Consider the following 19,722-nt stretch of genomic DNA (forward strand, 5'->3'; position numbering starts at 1 on the left):
GGTCTCTGCACCACATGAGTTGTGTGAATCTGTGTGTGTTAGTTAGAGTTTTCTTGCTGTGAAGAGACACCATGACCGAGGCAGCTCTTATAAAGGAAAATCTTTAATCAGCGTTGTCCTACAGCTTCAGAGGTTTGGTCCATCGTTGTCATGGTATCAGCATGGCAGTGTGCAGGCGGATGTTAGAGAAGGAGTTGAGGGTTTAACATCTTGACCCAGATGTTCCAGAATAAAGAGAAGGAGACTACTGTGTTCCTCACAGGTCAGAGCTAGAGCACAGGAGACCTCAAAGCCCACCTCCACAGTGACACACTTTCTCCAGCAAAGCCACACCCACCCCAACAAGACCACACCTCCTAATAGTGCAATTCTCTATGGGCTAAGTGTTCACACACTTAGTCTGTGGGGGCCAAGCCTATTCAAAGCACCATACTTTGCTACTCTCCCATTGAGGCAATTCACCTGACCTGCTACTCCCTGCAGTGCTACGGAGCTGTTTGCCTCCTGCCTCCCCAGCATGCTCTTTTAGCTTCAAACACATGGGCTTTAGTTGAATGGATATTGTAGGCTCAGTTACTTGATTTGCATGTCCCCATGTTCTCCTTTACTTGGGGGTAATTATTCCATTCTAATGACACATATGCTGTAGTTTCTAAGTGTGAGAAATGTTTAATTCGATTGAATAAGCATTTTTGCATTTCTAAATCAAGTAAGTTCAAATTTCATTGGATAGTTATATTTCTTAAGGAAAGTGAGATTATAGCAGGTAACGTGGCACGTGCCCATGACTCCAGGACTTGGGAGTTAGAAGAAGATGGCTTGGGGGTTCAAAGCCAGCTTCAGCTATATATTCCCTACTTCCCAAAGGGGGAGGTCAGTAGGTAAGGGCACATACTACTGCTATACCAGAGGGCGCAAGTCCATCCCCACACCCACATCAGGCAGCTCACAGCTGCCTGTACCTTCAGCTGCTAAAGATTTTGATTGCTCTAAGAAGGGAACCTGCGTTCGTAGTCACATGCACACACACAGACACACACAGACACATACTTCAACATAATTTTAAAAATTGTGACAGCACTTGTTTATAGAGTAAATGAATCCATCGTGCACTGTGTGGCATCATTGCTGTCACTGCCTCCCAACAGAACCAACTGAGATCTGGGATTCCCTGCTATCCAATGAGAATGAAGGAAGTTCGGTGTTGGTGAACTGTGCTGCTCCTGAACTTGAGCAGCCCGAGGAAGGCCAGGTGGCAGTGGACAACCTTGAAAGAGACAAAGAAAAGGCTGGGTTTACAGATGATGACCTCACCACTGACCCACTGCTCTCCACGTCGCCGAGTGTCATAACACCCACTGAGCCAGCCGAGCCAGCCAAGGTACGGCCGTATTGTCCAGCATGGCTCTGCAGCTCCTCACATGAAATAGAGCCATCAAGTATTTGGTTTCTGTCCTCACACCTCAGTATCAGCCAGGAGAATGTCTTTTGATAGTGCTGTTGTGTTTTCAAGTAGATGCTACCCAAGTCAATTGAATGTCTACTTCAAGGAAGGTTGCCCTTGGCAAAGTGAAGCCAAGTGTTCTGACCCATGTAGTATACAGATTTTCTTAGCTCAGATCATAAAATTGCAACTGTCTAGAACAGCTACAGTGGCGGAGCTTTACTATAACTTCAAAACAGTTGTAATGAAAGATTTGAAGAACTCCTTGGCTGCACAGTGAGCTCCAGGCCAGTCTAAGCTATATGAGACCCTCCTGCAAAAGAGAGAAACAGATGGGCAAGGGGTAGAAGGAAGGAAGGAGGGAAGAAGGGAGGGAAAGAAAAGAAGGAAAGGTTGTAACAAGTGTTATTCAGTGTCTGTCCCTCATAAAGTGGATGAACCGGGCCACCATCAAAAACATTATTAAAATGTTAGGAATAGGTTTGTGCTCTGTAAGATAACCACGGATCCCTCTGATGAGATATGTCAGACCATTGTGTTTTTAAATTTTACAGGGTGGCACTGTTCGTCTTTGTTTCTTCTGCATTGATCTTAACCTATTACAGGTTTATATCGCTAATGTCTATGCCTAGCTTTTAGGCGTACTTAAGAAGTGACTAACATAGCACAGAGTGCCCTGATGCTTTGTATTACAAATACAAACATGATACAAACCCCAAAGGCCATATCAGGGAAGTTCATGACACCAGCATGAAGAAGTGCCCTGGTACCACTGCTGCCTATCCAGGACTGTGCTCACGCTGGCGGCCTCCCTGTTGGGCTAGGCGAGCCCCACCGTGGGATAGAGAGCTGTAGCTAACAAGCAAGAGGGTCTTTTGTAAACTATAGACAGGATCTTAGGACAGGGACAATTGCAGATTAAATACAGTTCACACACAACAGTAAGGTCATAATTTTATGAGGTGATGTTGTGTTTTATGCTTATGCTCTGCTGGGGGGCCTTCCTACTTTGAACCCAACAGTCACCCTGTTACAGTTTATTTGTTGTTTCTGGCCATGAGAATGGCACCTGTGCCCCTTACCCCTGTCTGATGAGCTCACAGATCCTTCTCTGAATGCATGCTCCTCGCCTCCCCACCTCCATAAGCTCCCACTTCAAGTCCCTGTGTGCACTGGTAACTGCAGTGAAGTACCTGTGCTTTCTTTGTTCCGTACACCCTCACATTGTCCCGCACTCTCCTCTCAGCCCCCATCTTGCTTCTGGGGTGCTCCCCAGGTCCACTTGCCCTGAGCGGCCCCATTCTAGTCGTTGACTATCCGTCCCCACAGCTGTCTGTTTCAGGAGCCACATCACTTCTATGATGGTATCATTCATGCTTATGCTGCTCAGGAACTTGAGAGCATCCCGGACTCTGACCTACCCCAGTGCCTAAAGTACTTGACATGATAGCCCAGCGGTTTTGAACCTGTTGGTTGTGACCCCTTTGGGGTCAAGCAACCCTTTCACAGGGGTTGCCTAAGGCCATCTGCGTATCAGATACTTACATTATAATTCACAACAGTAGCAAGATTACAGTAATGAGTAACAGTGAAAATAATTTTATGGTTGGGGGGTGGGGTCACCACAACATGAGGAACTGTATCCAAAGGTCACAGCATCAGGAAGGCTGAGAACCACTGCACTAGATGTAGAACGTTACTGATTTTCTCAGTGTTGCTTCCCAGCCTGACATAGTCCTGTGAGTAATCCGGTTCTGTGTTTTCCATCTTTTTCCATCTTCTAGAAAACAAATGAAGACAGAAACATGAAGAACAAAAAGTCAACCAATAACAGAGTGTCCAGTGCCTCTGGCAGGTAAAGTCACTAACAGCCTTATGCACGGTCTCTAATTCTAGCAAAACTCACCTTAATCTAGAATCTGTAAAACTAACTTCACTGGCTCTCATGGATTTTTCTAGTCATTTCCATCGTCAGATGGGTAGAAACCTCATGATGAAGCTCCATGAAACTTGGTTTCACTCTTCCATAGAAAACTCATCATTTTATGGAATATTCTTCAGGTTTTTCTCTCCGGCTGTGTTTTCTTATTTTCCCTACTTTCACTGCACAGTTCCTTGGCTAAAGCTCCTGGGTTTCATTGTTGTTGTTTGTACTTTACATTTCCCTTATTTAAATGTATTTAATTTTAATTTATTCACTTTACATCCTGGTCACAGTCCCCTCCCTCATCTTCTCCTAGCCCCACCCTCCCTTCTTCCCCCATCCCCCCCCCCAAGTCCTCAGAAAGGGGGAGCCCTCCTCCCCTACCAACTGACCCCACCCCGTTAAGTCATGTCAGGACTGCCTGCATCCTCATCCTCTGTGACCTGGCAAGGAAGAAGTGATGGGAGAGCAGGCAAGAGTCCATAGCAGAGACAGCCCGTGCTCCCCTTACTAGGGGACCATTATGAGACTGAGCTGCATATTGGCTACATCTGAACAGGGAGCCTAGGTCCTTTCCATGTGTGGTCTGGGATGGTGCATCAGTCTCTGTAGGACTCCTGGGCACAGATTTGTTGCCTCTGTTGGTCTTTTTGTGGAGCTCCTGTCCCTTCCCAGGTTCTTCTCTCCCCTCACTCTTCCATAAGATTCCCTGTGCTCTGCCCAAAGTTTGGCTGTGAGTCTCAGCATCTGCTTCAATGCTCTCCTGGGTGGAGTCTGTCAGAGGATCTCTATGGCAGGCTCCTGTCCTGTTCCTTCTCCTCAACTGCTTCCAGTGTCTATTCTGTTTGCCCTTCTGAATGAGAATTTAGCATCCTTCCTAGGGTCCTCCTTGTTACTTTAGGTCTGTGGAATGTAGTATAACCATCCTGTATTATATGACTAATGTCCACTTATAAGTGAGATATACCATGCATGCTCTTCTGGGTCTGAGTTACCTCACTCAGAATGATCTTTTCCAGATCCATCCATTTACCTGCAAAATTCATCATGTCCTTAGTTTTAATAGCTGAGTGATATTCCATTGTGTAGATGTACTAGTTTCTTTATCCATTCTTTGGTTGAGGGACATCTGGGTTGTTTCTAGTTTCTGGCTGTTACGAATAATGCTGCTATGAAAATCATTGAGCAAATGTCCTTGTTGTATGGCGGAGCATCTTTTAGGTATATGTTCAGGAGTGGTATAGTTGAGTCTTGAGGTAGAGCTGTTCCCAGTTTTCAGAGAGAAAGCACCAGATTAATTTGCAGAGTGGTTGAACAAACTTGCACTCCCACCAGCAATGGAGGAGTGTTCCCCATTCTCCACATCCTCACCAGCATGTGCTGTCACTTGATTTTGATCTTAGCCATTCTGGTATAAGATAGAATCTCAGAGTCATGTTGATTTGTATTTCCTTGATGACTAAGGACATTGAAGCTTCTGTGTTTTGATAAGACAGTTTATATAAATACCCATAAAGCTGAAGACCAGCACTTCATTTCCTATTTCGTGTTTTTGTCCAACAAAGGAAAAAATTGGACCATGTCCATGGGCTTAATGGGTTTCTTAAAGCTATAGGAATCTGAAGCTAAGCATGTAGGCACATAATCTAGCACTCAGGAGCCTGTAGAAGGAGGACTGTTGTGAGGTCAAGGCAAGGTTGGACTACACAGTGATAACTTGTTTCAAATAAAACCAAAGAAGAAGAAGAAATGCTGCAAATCCTCATAGCTTCGTCCCTACTGTGCTCATCGGTGTTGCGAACTCATCCGTGCTTAACAAGCCCTCTCTGTTTCAGTTTTTAGCCAAGTGAAACGGGGCCAGCCAACTTGCCAGTAAGTCCGTAGTTTACATGTTACAGGCAGTTCTGTCCCCACCTTAAGCGCTCAGCGCTGCCATTGCAGCCAGCAGGAATGTGCAAGTGAGGTACTAGAGCTGCCACGCAGGCGGCCTTATTCCCCACGAGGGAAGAAAGGCCAGATTTTCCCATAAATATCTGAAACACAGGGTCTTGTCCTTCTTCATTTTAGGTAGAGTACAACAAGTAATGGAATAATACAATAACATATTCAAAGAGTGATTAAAACTTACCTGGGTGGTAGTTTTCATGTGATTCGAGATGTGGTATGTGTCCCTTTAAATGGCTCTAATTTTAAGTGTCTAAAAAGAGACCTATAATTCAAAATTATAAAGCTTTAGTTATGTTGAGTGAAACTAAGAAAACATGACTTCTTGTGGCTGGATTATTTTCAAAGTAATTATAATTCATTATATTCAGTCATAATTTGGTTTCATTTTGTTTGAGATGGGGTCTCATACATAGCCCAGAGTAGCCTGGATCCCCCCCACTGTGTATATCAGCCTGGCCTCGAACTCATGTTAATCCTCCTGTTTCAGTCTCCTGAGTGTGGGATATAGGTGTGAGGTGCCGCACCTGACTTTAGAAGGCAGTTTTGAAGGTAGTCACTGCCAGGTGAAGTTCTAACACACCCTCCTGGTGCATTTGCAACTTTCCAGGCTGATGACCTCTGAGTTTTTAAAGAAATCCGGTCCCACCAGGAGAAGTCCGTCTGCAGCTACCTCTTCCCACTATTTAGGGACTTTGAAAGTCTTGGACCAGAAGCCACCACGGAAGCAGAGCTTAGAGCCCGACAAGGCTGACCACATAAGGGCAGCTGTTTATCAGGTAAGACGGAAATATTTCTTAAACAAAAACTGACTCTCTCTGCAGAGCTGCTCAACAATGGTAAGGTGACCATCTGAAGTGATGGCTGAGTATGCAGTGTCGCTGGGAAAGAGTTTTTTCTTACAAGTATGTGAGCAATCCTGAGGGCTTTTCTGAAGTATTTGCTGCACAGTTTGTTTAAAAGATAAAAATGGTGTTTGTTTTTTTAAGGAAAGAGAAGATACTGTTGTAATTTATAGAAATATAGCTAAAGTCAGACTGTTGTGAAATCTTTTATTCTGTTTCTTCTGAAAGTTTATGTAGGTCATGATCAACAACATTGTTTTAAGTGTTTCTTCCTGAAATTTTGTTAGACTTCCACAGACTAAGAATTTCCATTTTTTTCACAATTTCAAGATCTTTTTTATTTTGTTACACAGAATATAATCTATTTTGGAAGATTCTACACTTGAATTTCAGTGTAAAATATTGACATATTTAGCCATTATACTAAATCCTTGAAGTCTTGCAATACAAGAAAGATGATTGACAGACATATGATTTCCTTAAACCGCAATATTCATCTTCATGCTTTACAATATTGTTGGAAAGAGAATACTATTTTAGATAAAATATATTAATTTTATGGTTTCTTTCTATGCTGTAAACAAACATTTCAGAAGTACATAAAAGTTCTAAGCCATCTGAGCATCTTGTGGTTTATAACCCTTTTTTTGATTTCACAGGAGTGGCTAGAAAAGAAAAATGTGTATTTACATGAAATGCACAGAATAAAAAGAATTGAAAGTGAAAACTTAAGGATCCAAAATGAACAGGTATCAGAGAAGAAAGAATTTTATGTCAGTAAAATATCTATGGCTATTTAATTTCCAAATGAACTGTGTTTAAGTGGTAAAATGCATATATAGAAGAAGTGATTTCTGATTTCAGTTTGAGTTCAATATAAATTTTGCCTACACACACATTTTAAGTTTTATATGCATAGTTTAGATTTAGCAGGGCTGATATTAACTTGTGTGACTACCAAATGCAGTCGCAGACACTGACTTCAGTTAGAGTTTATCCAAGAACACAGTCAGTATCCACTGGCCTTTAGCCGTCCATACCAAGCCCTGCTATGGCTCCTGACAAACAGTGCTTGAGACTCTTGTCAGCCCCTCCTGCGATCTCACTCTGTCCCTCTCACCAGCCTGACAGCCGGTAATGCAATCCACTCAGATCTTTCCTCTCTTCCCCCTTCATTGTATTGACCCACACTGAAGCAGGTGGACTAGGAAACATCCCAAAAATGACCAACACTGCGGCCAACAGTTCTCTGCAGAGTGGCCTCCAGAAGTTGCGCCTCTGAGTGGCTTGGTGCCATTCCCACTGTTGTGTATGCCCTCATTTAGCCTTGAGTTATCACCTCCACAATGGAGTCTGTGTCTTCTAGGTTTGAATAGTGTTTGAGGTCAATTAATGGCCCTAATGACATTAGAGAGTAAGTTCCATCAGTTCGTGACATGGCTGTCATACAGCCCCTCCAAGTTTTACAGTGTGATTCCTTTATTTGGTATATGTTCATGCTGCAGGAAAGTTATGCCTTGATATCAAAACAGGCATCAAACCAAACATCTGTGCCCACTTTCATGATATGTTTTTAATAAACATTTTATAGTAGGAGTTAGCCCTGTTGTAGCTTATTTTTAAAACATTTATTTGCATACTCCCAAAGTCAATAGCTGCTTTGTCTCATGAATACTAAATAGGTCACCCTGTTAAGTGCTTTGACATTGTAAAACTCAGTGAATGGCTGGGGTAACAATTTCTGTAGATCAACTTGCCAAATCATTCTAAATAAATTACCTGCTGTGTAACTTTTTTGTATGAAAGCTGTTGGGCGCTGAAAGGCAAATACATGCTTGTATATTTATGTCAACGCTTGTACTTCTAGATGTATGCTAATTTTTTTAAAAATCAAAATAGAAAAAAGCTGCTAAGCGAGAGGAAGCACTAGCATCGTTTGAGGCCTGGAAGGCTATGAAAGAAAAGGAAGCAAAGAAGATAGCTGCACAAAAGAGGCTGGAGGAAAAAAACAAGAGGAAAACAGAAGAAGAAAACGCTGTGAGGAAAGGCGAGGCCCTGCAGGTGAGTACCTCAGGCCCCGACTCTGTCCTTAGTGCTTGTCAATGCTTGTGCCTGGGTGAGGGCTCTGTTGTACTTATGCGGATCTGAGAAAAGCCACTGCAAGTGAAGAAATCGCTCTGAACTTCTGTAGGCATTTGAGAAATGGAAAGAGAAAAAGCTGGAGTACCTGAAGGAGAAGAGCAGGAAGGAGAAAGAGTATGAGAGAGCAAAGAAGCAGAAAGAAGAAGAGACCGTCGCTGAGAAGAAGAAAGACAATTTAACTGCTTTTGAAAAATGGTAATACAGGGGGAGGATGTCCCCCTCAGTCACAGTCATAGGGGAGGGGAGTAAAGGGAAAATGGGAAGGAGGGAGGAATGGGAGGACACAAGGGAAGGGATAACAATTGAGATGTAGTATGAATACATTAATAAAATATATTTTTAAAAGAAAGAAAAAGAAAAATGGTAATCCTGTGTGCTGCACATTGGGTGGTTTCAGGTCAGTGCTTGTGGTGTTCCTAGGACTTAGTGCTTGCAGGTCTCCCCGTACCTCTCAGGCTCACTGGTGCCAAAGGTGGGGCCTCCACCGCTGCAGGAGAGCATCTCGGTTGTGCATTCTCCTTTAACCTCCCAGTGTCTCATGTTCTCCTACACAGGAGTGAGAAAAAGGAAGCTCTTCTCAAGCAAAAGGAAAAGGAGAAGATAAATGAGAGAAGAAAGGAAGAGCTGAAGAGGGCGGAGAAGAAAGACAAGGACAAGCAAGCCATCAGCGAATATGAGAAGTGGCTGGTAGGTGTCCCTGGTGGACGAGTTCATCTTTTCTGCTGACTTCTTATTTCTTTTCTGCTTCTCGCCCCCGTTCTGCTTTGACCTGGAGACTACTTAGTTGAGCTCAGCCCTTCCTGCTCTGCAGACCAGATTCCCCCACGGCCTCTCATCTCTGTCCACGCTGCTGAGGCTGACTGAAATGTCTGAGCTTGCACTAGTTGTAACTAGGCCTGCATCCCTACCTCAGTCAGTTCTTCCTTCTGTGCTTCTTGCCTCTGACATCACAGAAAGCAGACGTGTACACTGAGGGCAGAGAGACTTCTAGGCGGGATCAGCACTGCATGCAGTAGCCATCAGATGATGGAGAGGAACTCAGTCTATGTCTGATACTCTTCTGATGTGGCCGGTGAGCTAGGGAAGAGGGTTTTACTTAGACATTGTTTAACAAAGAGGATCAGCTTAGAGGTTGGAAGATACAATACCCAGCGCCTTACATATGTGTGTAATAAATATTTGGTTTTAATTTACATATGTTAACACATTACTTTTTGGTTACTGTCGAGCAAATTCCAGTTTTCTATTTTAAAACAAATATTTACATAATTAATCTTGAGTAAATAACACCCATGAATGTTGTACTATGTGCAAGTAGATGACATTCTTATGAATATATAAAATTCTTCACATCCGTTAGCAGGGTTTTTTTCCTTATCCGACTTAATGGAATTATCTCTATCTGTTGTCTAAAAGCATCAGATTTTTTTTTGCTTGCATTATATCAGACTGAACTTGAGCATTCTTTCATTTATAAATATGTACTAATAATTCTGTAAATGTTGCATCTACACACACATTTTTCTATTGGTTGTCTTTTTCTTACTGTCTAAAAGCCTCTTTAGTAGAGAAGTTGGCCTATAGCCTTGGCTGTCCTGGACTCACTTTGTAGACCAGGCTGGCCTCGAAATCACAGAGATTTGCCTGCCCCTGCCTCCCTGAGTGCTGGGATTAAAGGAGTGCACTAAGGTCGCCTATAATCTCTAATAGAAGTTGCAACTTTTTCACCCACTCTACTCTTGCTTTCTCAAGTTTGCTAATAAGTGTATTATTATTTTTGGTCATGCCACTTCCAGCTTTATTTTGGATTTCTCCATCTTTCCTTTTGATCTCTGATTCACAAATCCAGGTGAGAAACCCTGCCCCATAGTTTGAAGCTACTGAGGCTCTCTCGCTCTTTATGGCGCCAATAAATGTATCAGTGTCTTCCCACTTGCCCCACCCTCAGTTATTGACATGCATGATGGGAAATTTGATTTTAACTCAGTTTTCCCAGGATGTGTGTTTTACACAGCAGCACATCTTTTCCTGGTGATTTAAGAGCTCGTTTTTGCAATATATCCCTGCACTTGGGGTCTGTTTCGTGACCTGTGCTCCCTCCGTCACTCTCACTGTGTATGTATCGTTCCGGTACTATCCGGTTTCGTTACTAGGCTTCACGTGCCATGTGTAGATCTGGGTGATTCTCCATCACAGCTCTTCTTCCACAGTGTTTCTCGCTGTGCTAATGTGTTTGTCACACACATTTTAGAATTCGCACTTCCTAGAGCAGACAAGGCCAAACTGAACTCCTTAAAATCAGAATAACTGATAAAGCATTTGGTAGTAAAGTGGAGAATCTGGAGAACTGTCCTGCAGGCAGCTTCAGGAAGTGCCACCCATAGCTCCGGGACAGAAAGGACCCTAGAGTATATATACAGGTCTCCGCTCTCCCCAAGTCAGGCTGTGATGTGAAAAACAAACAGCATTTGCCGATCTGTGTGGGCTCTTGTACTGCTTCATGACAATTCCATGCAGAGAAATAATTAAGTCACATGGTATTAGCTTATAGTGAGGCCTTGTTTTTAAAAATAAAAAAATAAAAAGTGCGCTATTTGAATGAAGCAGTTGGTATTTCATTATGATCTTTTCAGTTAAAACTCTTACATAATGCTTAAATCCTTCAAAAAAATTGTTAGGATCCTTCCCTTGTCAAACAATCTATGCTATTGCTGATATCACTAGGGAAATAAACTTCCAAGTTTGGATTTTCTATTTTATTTCAACATTTTCTTGAAAGTGGAATTGCGTTCTCATCCAGGGCCACAATATAGTTCTGTACACTCTCTAGACTGCAATGTTGAAACATAACCATCCTCACCGGTTCTTGAGGAAACAAAAAAATCATCAAAGCCTTAAGAAGAACTAGCATGTAGCACCGTCTAGTAAAATGTCACTCTGGAGTGCTCCCCACAGCATGGACACAGCACACTACTGACCGCTCCCCACAACATGGACACACAGCACACTACTGACCGCTCCCCACAGCATGGACACAGCACACTACTGACCGCTCCCCACAACATGGACACACAGCACCCTACTGACCACTCCCCACAGCATGGACACACAGCACACTACTGACCGCTCCCCACAACATGGACACACAGCACACTACTGACCGCTCCCCACAACATGGACACACAGCACACTACTGACCGCTCCTCAGAACATGGACACACAGCACACTACTGACCGCTCCTCAGAACATGGACACACAGCACACTACTGACCGCTCCCCACAGCATGGACACAGCACACTACTGACCGCTCCTCAGAACATGGACACACAGCACACTACTGACCGCTCCCCACAACATGGACACACAGCACACTACTGACCGCTCCTCAGAACATGGACACACAGCACACTACTGACCGCTCCCCACCACGTGGGCACACAGCACACTACTGACCGCTCCCCACCACGTGGGCACACAGCACACTACTGACCGCTCCCCACAACAGGACACAGCACACTACTGACCGCTCCCCACCACATGGACACACAGCACACTACTGACCGCTCCCCACCACGTGGGCACACAGCACACTACTGACCGCTCCCCACAACATGGACACACAGCACACTATTTATTTGCCCTCTGTTTGTTGCTTTAAACTTTCTCCTGGCAGAAGAAACTATGGTGCAGGAGGGGAGGGAAGGAAAAAGCTCAGACTCCCACAACTGACAGGAAACCTCTCCTCATTCCTATGGTAACATTGTTGACTCCTGTTACCTAATAGTGAGGGTGATAATTGCCTCTATCTGTGGCTTCTCAGCATCCTCCTTGTAAAGTCAAACTTGTTTCTGGTTTTCTCTTGGAAGATAGCTTGGAGAAAAAGAAGAATAGTTGCACTGAATGAACTAATGACAGCTCTTCCATTGCGAGGTATAAAGGGCTCCTCTTTGCTTCAGCAGGAGTCTCGAGCATGCAGCATGGACCAAGGCTATGAATGCTAAGTTCTTTCCTCACTTTCTTGCCTCTGACCATTGTCTACAAATGGACCTCTTGCATTGCCACATTGTTTTCATGACACTTGTCAATCTTCATATATAGTGATGAAAGATGTAGCCAACCAGCCAGCATCCACTCTGGTGTCTCCCCCAAGCCATCAGCCTGCAGGGACAGGGTTGTCTAAGGGCCTCATGGGAACCACTGCTTTTCTGAGTAATTTGAGGAAACCGCAGACAAGAGAAACTTCCAAACTTTTGCTTTTAGCAGAGAATCAGAAACAGAGACCATCTAAGTTTCAGGATGGAAGAGCAAATGCTGTTCAGGTGCCAAGTAAAATATATCAAGATGAATGCGTAGATTTTATATTAACCCCTAGATAGACTTTTTTTTTTTTACAAAAGTATGAAGGAGAAGGGCTCAAATTCACCTGCTGAAATAATGTAGAAACATCAGCAATAACACTTCAGCAATAATATGTAATGCCTCTACCCCTCTATTCAATTAATAAAACAGAAACATGCCACACATCTCCACTCTGGGAAGCTGCATTCTTTCTGTCTCTCTGAGTTATCTTCCTTGTGTGTTGTGGAACTTAATCAGAAATAAAAATGGAAAAATGAAGTCTTTACTCAGCTGCTCCAGCCTGCCCTGGTTCCTCGTAGTATTCTGCTTTTCTTTACTCTTCAAAAGCTCTGGAAAGCTTGTGGACACTTCTGGGATTCCTCACTCTTTCCAGCCTCCCCCTCCCTTGCCTTGTCCCTGTCGCAGCATAAGCAAAGCCAGGGTAGAAATGTTCTGGGTTCTGCTAAGCCACCTAGGTGACATTGATTCACTGTCCCTGTGGCATGGTAGCACACACACAAACATACATACATGCACACACACACACACACACGGTGTCGTCCCAACACCCTCCTTTCGTGCGTATGTCCCTAGTTGCAGTCTTCTTCTACCTGAGTTCTGCATCTTACCGTGATTTACTGTTACTGATGCTCTCGTGAGCAACTCTTCCCTCCCCTAAGTTGGTCACAGTGGCTCCCTTTGTTTGCTTTGGCGTCACCAGCTTTCCCCCAGATCCTCCTGAGCCATGACACTTGAAACCTTTCTGCTTGAACCCTCTTCTCCCAGTGAATCTACATGGGTTTTCTGCTTCCCTCACATGTCACTTCGGGTTGACGTCCCTTTAATCCACTTTTCTGTGGAATTACTCTTTTATTCTTTGTTTCATAGAAACTCACACAATTTTGGATTCTATGTTATTAATTTACTTGTTTATCACTTATCCTTCCTGAAAATTTTCAGAGCGACAGAAACTATATAAATCCATGTCTTTGGGTCGATAAGCACTCTGGGTTTAATCCTCAAGAAGAAGGCGAGCGCTTGACATTTGAGTGAAGAAACAAAAATCAAGGCATTGTGGTGTCAGAAGAACAGAAGCGCCATAGGCACTGCCAAATCTGCCACATGTAAAGACGTGCCATATGAGGAACAGCGTGAATTAGTGGTGGCAGGAGAATTGCTATTGGCTAATTCTTTTGATATTTAGACATCAAAGCTTTGCTTCACAGAAAAAAAAAAAGCTAAAAGGACCAATGCAGAAAATAGACAATTCCAAATAATTGCCAAAACCAAAAGAATATGTGTCTATCCAGTGGCCCAAATCTGACGTGCTTCCTAAACCTCAAAGTGCTCAGAGTCGTAAAAGGATAAAGTGATGCTATCAAAGTGAGAGACATTAATTAATTAATATGCTGCATTAATGCAGTATAATCTAAAGCTCTGTGGCTGTAGGTAGGCAGGTCAGTTCCTACAGCTGCTTAAGAGAATAAATGCTTGTTCAGTGAAATTGAGCACACGTAAACACCAAAAAGGTTGGGGGAGGGAAAGTGCGATGAGAGAGCTGACACAGAGGCGCCGTGGTCAGTGTGTACTCACATGTTGTTAATATCCCATAGCCTTTTGTGGTTAAATTATTTCTTAATACACTGTGTAAAAGTTAGCACTGAAAATAACATCAGCAAAATCACACAAGGGCCGTATTTATATAATTTGAAAAACAACTACTAAATATTGAAAGAAGTGTTATCCATAGAATTAGATAAATCAAATAGTTGAACAAAAGAATCACAGAAAGGGCAACAGATTGTTTTAAAATGTACTCAAGCTCAACAAACAAACAAACAAACAAAACATAGGCTAGATTTTTTTTTTTTTTTTTTGCAAGAATCTGGGATGTCCATGTTGCCATGGCACTGCCAGACATAGCTCTTGCAGGTCTTCTACAAATGTGTTCTCCAAAGGTTACTATTAACGTTCTATAATCCCAATATTTGTTATAAAACTGCACACTTACTTACAGACTTTCTTTTTTGGTTTTGAAACAGAGTTGCTATGTAGACAAAGCTGGCCTCTAACTTGTGATCCTTTTCTCTCAGCCTCCCAAGAGCTGGGATTGTGACTGTACAACCCCCACCCCACATGCTGAGACTGTCACCTAGTGTCACTATTCTCATACTTTCTTTTCCTATCCGCCTCGTCTCCATTTCTCCTTCTTCTTCTTTTCCTTCTTCTTCTTCTCCTCCTCCTCCATCTCTTTCCTCCTCCTTCTTCCTTCTTCTTGTCTCACTCTTAGCCCAGGCTGTCGAACTCACATGTTGCTTCACTATGAGGTCAAGGGGTCTCAGATTAATGGCAATAATGCCTGAGCCTCTTGGGTATTAGGATTATAGCTGTAAGTTTCCATGGCTAGTTCAACATAACTTTTACTATAACCTTCAACATTTTTTTAAAAAAATGAGGTGACGCTAGGCATGATGGTTCACTCTTTCAGTCCCAGCAGTTGGAGGTGGAGGCTGTAGGATTAGAAGTCCACGGTCCTCCTTGACTAAGTAGTGATTGATGCTACCTGGCTCTATGACACTCTGTCTCAACAAACAAACAAACTGTCACATTAATACCTATTAATAGTAAATTTGTGCATATTCTTACAAATCAGCAATACTCCCTAGCTACTTTTTCTTTATGACTAAACAAGAAAGGGTATACAGAGGTCTTGTACTGAATTATTTTCTTCCAGTAATTCAACTTAATAAAAAGTTCACATAGTGTATATAAACTTGGAGTTTTCTGTTTTCTGTTTTCCCCCTTTAGGAAAAGAAAGAAAGGCAGGAAAGAATTGAACGGAAACATAAGAAGCGCCATTCCTTCCTTGAAAGTGGGACACACACCCCATGGAGCCCTCCAAGCAGAACTGCGCCCTCAAAAGTATTTTGACAATTCTGGTTCTTGATTTATCAGTTCACCAACTTTACCCATGGATTTAAAACCAGTCATCTCATTATGTGTGGTTAGAAGAATCTGTTTGTATTACCCACGGGAGCTTCTACGGAGCATGGGAGAGACACTTTGCAGTTTTATCAGTGGAAGCATTTTCTGAAGTGTAGCTAAACTGCCTCAGACAATAAGCTAATGAGATTGCTGGGACAATCCAGATGCATGAAGCTTTATTATGTCCTGATCATTCCTGAAGCAGGGTGATCCGTGGTCAGTGTCACTGAGATCTGCATCTTTTTAAAGCATGTTTCATCCCACTAATGAGAGGAAGCCATCTAGACACCACAGTCACACGGATGACTTGGAGACTATGGGCATATTGTTTCCTCTTACTCTGGCTTTCAGCTCAGATCAGCGTCTACACTGCAAGTTAGAGTCTTGGCCAGTGGAGGCCGAGGGACTCTAGTTGTCACTTTATTTAAGATCTTTGCCTTATGGTTTAATCTCAGTGCGTGTTGCCTGTGAGGCTTACCTGACAATCGCAGCCACTTCTCCAATGGGCTCACTTCTGAAATGTCCTTTGTAAATTCCATCTCAATCTGTTTATCATCTGGTTGACACCAAAAGGCATCAATTTGATGACAGTGCTTTGTTATCCAGTAGCTATGAAAATTTCTTAGGAGTTCAGGGTCTTATCCACACTCTTTCTAGACTAGAGTTATAAAAGTAGTGCAGTCAGTGGCTCCCTTCTTACCTAATCTAGAGGAGTTCAAGTTGCACGTGGAAGCAGATGAATAAGAAATTGAACTTGTAAAAAATGGTCAAGAATGTTTGTTTGTTTATTTATGTATATATTTATTTATTTATTGGATCTCTGCTTCTCCCTGTATCAACTGGTCCCATACTTGACTGGCCATCCCTTAAAACAGACCAGACCAGTCATTGGAATGCTGCTGTAGGCGATACTGCAATGCAGAGACAATCAACCAGAGGTGTAGTTGCTACTGTTCCCTAAGCTCTTACTTCACCTTTGCTGGATCTTTACAGATGTGATTTGTCAACTTCGTAACAACTATACAGGGTACGTGTTCTTAGCTTTATTGCGCTGAGGCTTAGAAAGTCCAAGCCAACTTGCCACACAGCTAACATGTGAATGGTGGGATGAGAACCCAAAGTCTCCCGTGAGGGTGACATGACCTTAGAAACTGTGGCTCTCACTTGCAAGTGCTTGTCACTCCCCAGGGCGTGAAGCCATACACTGTTGACGAGACATGCTCCTTTCCTAGTGCCTCCAGAGGCTGGACCTCCCTACATGTTTAAAATGAGGTGCGGATTCATCAGATTTGAGATGTTCATCTAACATCTAATGGATGTCAACAAAGCCAGGAGCTTGCGTAAGACCCACTGAGCAGTAAGTAGCCTTCCTGTAGGATGTGCATAAAACAGAATGTCATGAGATGCTTTGTAGCATCACAGAGCAGATCAAATCACATAAAAGACATCCACAGAAGAGCCTACTGCCAGAAGTGGTCATTGAGAGAGTATCAGCAGTGTGCTATCTGTGTGGGATTCAGGACTTACATTTGTGTGTTTACCCACAATACCAAATAATTGAGCCTGCCAGTACATTGATAAGGGCTTCTTGTATTGATGTAAACAGGTAGAGATTTAAAAAAAAAAAAAACGTTTGCACATTATAAGGAGTGAAAAGAATGATCAGACAAAAATGTACCTCCTTCTTGGGATCAGAAACCAGAAGTGTGTGTGTTGTGTATTTCACACTAAGTGTGCACTTCTGCTCCCTGGCCACTTTCCACAGTGTTGTCTTCATTACTGCTGCTAGCTCCTAAATCATGAGAAGTGGATGCTCTAAGTTAACTAATGTAAAGTATTTGGAACATAAGGACTCTATAAATTTTCACTGTCATAATTTATTTACCACATTCCCCATGTCCTGGACTTGAGATCAGTGTAGGGTTAAATCAGCAAGCACAACAGGAGTTATTTGTCATACATCCTTAGCACGCAAAAGAAGTCAGCCTTCTGGACCGTCTGTGATGGACCCGTCACAGTCAAGCGCTGCTCGGAACAGGACCCTCTGAGAAGACACCTGAGCACTGGTTTGTTAAGGAGAATGAAGTGACAAGTGAAGAGTGCCCAGTGGTCCACACAGCATCTCCTCAAGTGCAATCACAAGGAGTAGACTTACAAAGAATGGTTTCCTTCCCAACTGGCAGCAACCTGTATTCAATCTGTGCAGACTTTCTCATTCATCGAGACTGTTCCTTCTCCTGTAGTAAGAATGAAGCAGAGCTCTGGACAGTGGGTGAGCATCCAGCTCGGGAATGTGGCAACCTGAGTTCCGGAGGGAAGCATTAAACCTGGCAGATGGAGCATCCTAATGCATTTGCCTGTCTGATTAATTCATAATGATAAAAATAAAATTCTAACATGAAAGTAAGTTCCATAGTAACAGCAAAAGGATATCGCCTATATGACAAATAAAATGGCACATCAGATGTGGAAAGAGTTAAAGTTTCCTTAAGGAAGTGGGGTAGGAACAGCTCAGAATAATGGGACTCCAGTAGCCTGTGTGTGTCACACTTGAAGGTGCTGTTTCACAAGCTGTTTTGGATTGTAAAGATACCTGACATTTTTTTACTGTTGCCAAAGCAGAACCTTGCAGGCAAAGGAGCTTGATAGTCACAGTTGGATGCTCCTTGGAATGATGCAGCTGTTGCTCATTGCGGACCAGACTCTGTACCTATGTTGAATAACCTGATGTCCACCACTTGAGTTTGCCAACCTCACATGTCTAGTGTTCCCATTCGGGTTGATCGCAGGCCCTTTGCCCATCCCACCCCAGATGTAGTCTGCTAAAATGCTCACACCCACTTTGCTTAACTGTGGTTATTGCTCCCTGCAGCTGATTGTTTCTCTCTCCTGTTTCTCTTTTCTCCCCCAGCCTGCCAGGAGAATGGCTGCTTTGGGTTCTCACACTGCTATTTAAAGCATGAGAAAATAGTGGCACCTCTTAAATCCTAAGTCACGCCTGAAGATACAATAGAGAAAGGAGCTTTCACCAAATAGGGGAAAGTGCATGCTAGTCAAAAACAAAATTGCCTAAGTTAATCCTGATTTTTTTTCAGTCCAATTGTACCCTACTAAAAGGCATTTAAAAGCCCATATGTGTCCACTCTACACAAAGTAAATGTGTTATTGATTTTCCTCGCTCCTAGTTACATTGACTGACAGAATAATGAAATGCTGTGTGGGCACTGAACGGGATGCTTTTCTGAGCCCTTTTACTTTAAGAGGTCACGTGATACTGCTCTTTTGGAATGCTGTGCTACATATAGTGGTAATTGTATAAGGATAAGCAGAAGTATGAGTATGTGAAATTCTTGGTGCTGAATTTAGGGTGTATTTCGGATTATTGGGGGAGATATATTTAATGCCTGCTCTTTAGTAATACATTTTTGTTTCAAACTTTATTTATTAAAGTTAGCCATTTGTGGTTTGTTTCATTGAATGTTATAATATATTGACTGCACATCAAGTGTTAATAAACATGATGTGTTTATTTCTGAGCTAAAGATAAAACATGTCATGGTGATGTATCTTTCATTGGAAATAAATGGTGAACCGGAAGTGATTTTCAACATAAGGTTTGGATATGGAACTGATTTTACTGTACAGATTGCTGGTGTGACGTAATTACGACGTTACTAGTGTGAGGTCAGTGTGTTTCTGTCTCTCCACGATAACTTAGGTTAACTCCCCTCTCTGTCTTCATCTTGGTCTGGTGAGTGCTCGACTGTCGCTGGACACGAGGCGGTGAAGGAAGGAGCTCCTACTCTGCTCCGCTAGTTCTGTCTCTCGCCTCTCCCTCTGTCTTCTGTGTTATCTAAATGTATATACATACATGTATGTGTTTATACTGTGTATCTGATCATTGAAATAAAAATGAAATCAAGCCACAACTTGGCAACTGGAATTTTTATTAAACAGTGTATCGAGGACATATTTCCACACTAATATACCTTTAATCATGTTTATACTGTACTTACAATTTATTTCTGGTTAATTTGTTCCCTTAAAGTGTGTAGCCCGCAGCTTTGTAGTAAATCTCTGTAATAATGATGATGAGCC

General features: G+C 42.8%; 1 protein-coding gene across 2 annotated transcripts in view; it reads left to right on the top strand.

The window, feature by feature from the left end:
• MAP9 (microtubule associated protein 9) overlaps positions 1-17,347 on the top strand; it is a 33,936-nt gene extending 16,589 nt beyond the window's left edge. For both annotated transcript variants that reach the window (XM_084769703.1, XM_084769702.1), the window contains exons 7-14: positions 1,149-1,381; positions 3,229-3,299; positions 5,923-6,091; positions 6,817-6,906; positions 8,057-8,218; positions 8,349-8,494; positions 8,854-8,986; positions 15,448-17,347. In XM_084769703.1, coding sequence (XP_084625829.1) covers positions 1,149-1,381; positions 3,229-3,299; positions 5,923-6,091; positions 6,817-6,906; positions 8,057-8,218; positions 8,349-8,494; positions 8,854-8,986; positions 15,448-15,570 — 1,127 coding nt within the window. In that variant the 3' untranslated portion in view covers positions 15,571-17,347. The remainder of the gene's footprint in view (positions 1-1,148; positions 1,382-3,228; positions 3,300-5,922; positions 6,092-6,816; positions 6,907-8,056; positions 8,219-8,348; positions 8,495-8,853; positions 8,987-15,447) is intronic.
• The last annotated feature ends 2,375 nt before the right edge of the window (positions 17,348-19,722 follow it).

This window comes from Acomys minous, assembly GCF_964271855.1.
Source record: "Acomys minous genome assembly, chromosome: 19".
In the NCBI taxonomy this organism is placed as follows: Eukaryota; Metazoa; Chordata; class Mammalia; order Rodentia; family Muridae; genus Acomys; species Acomys minous.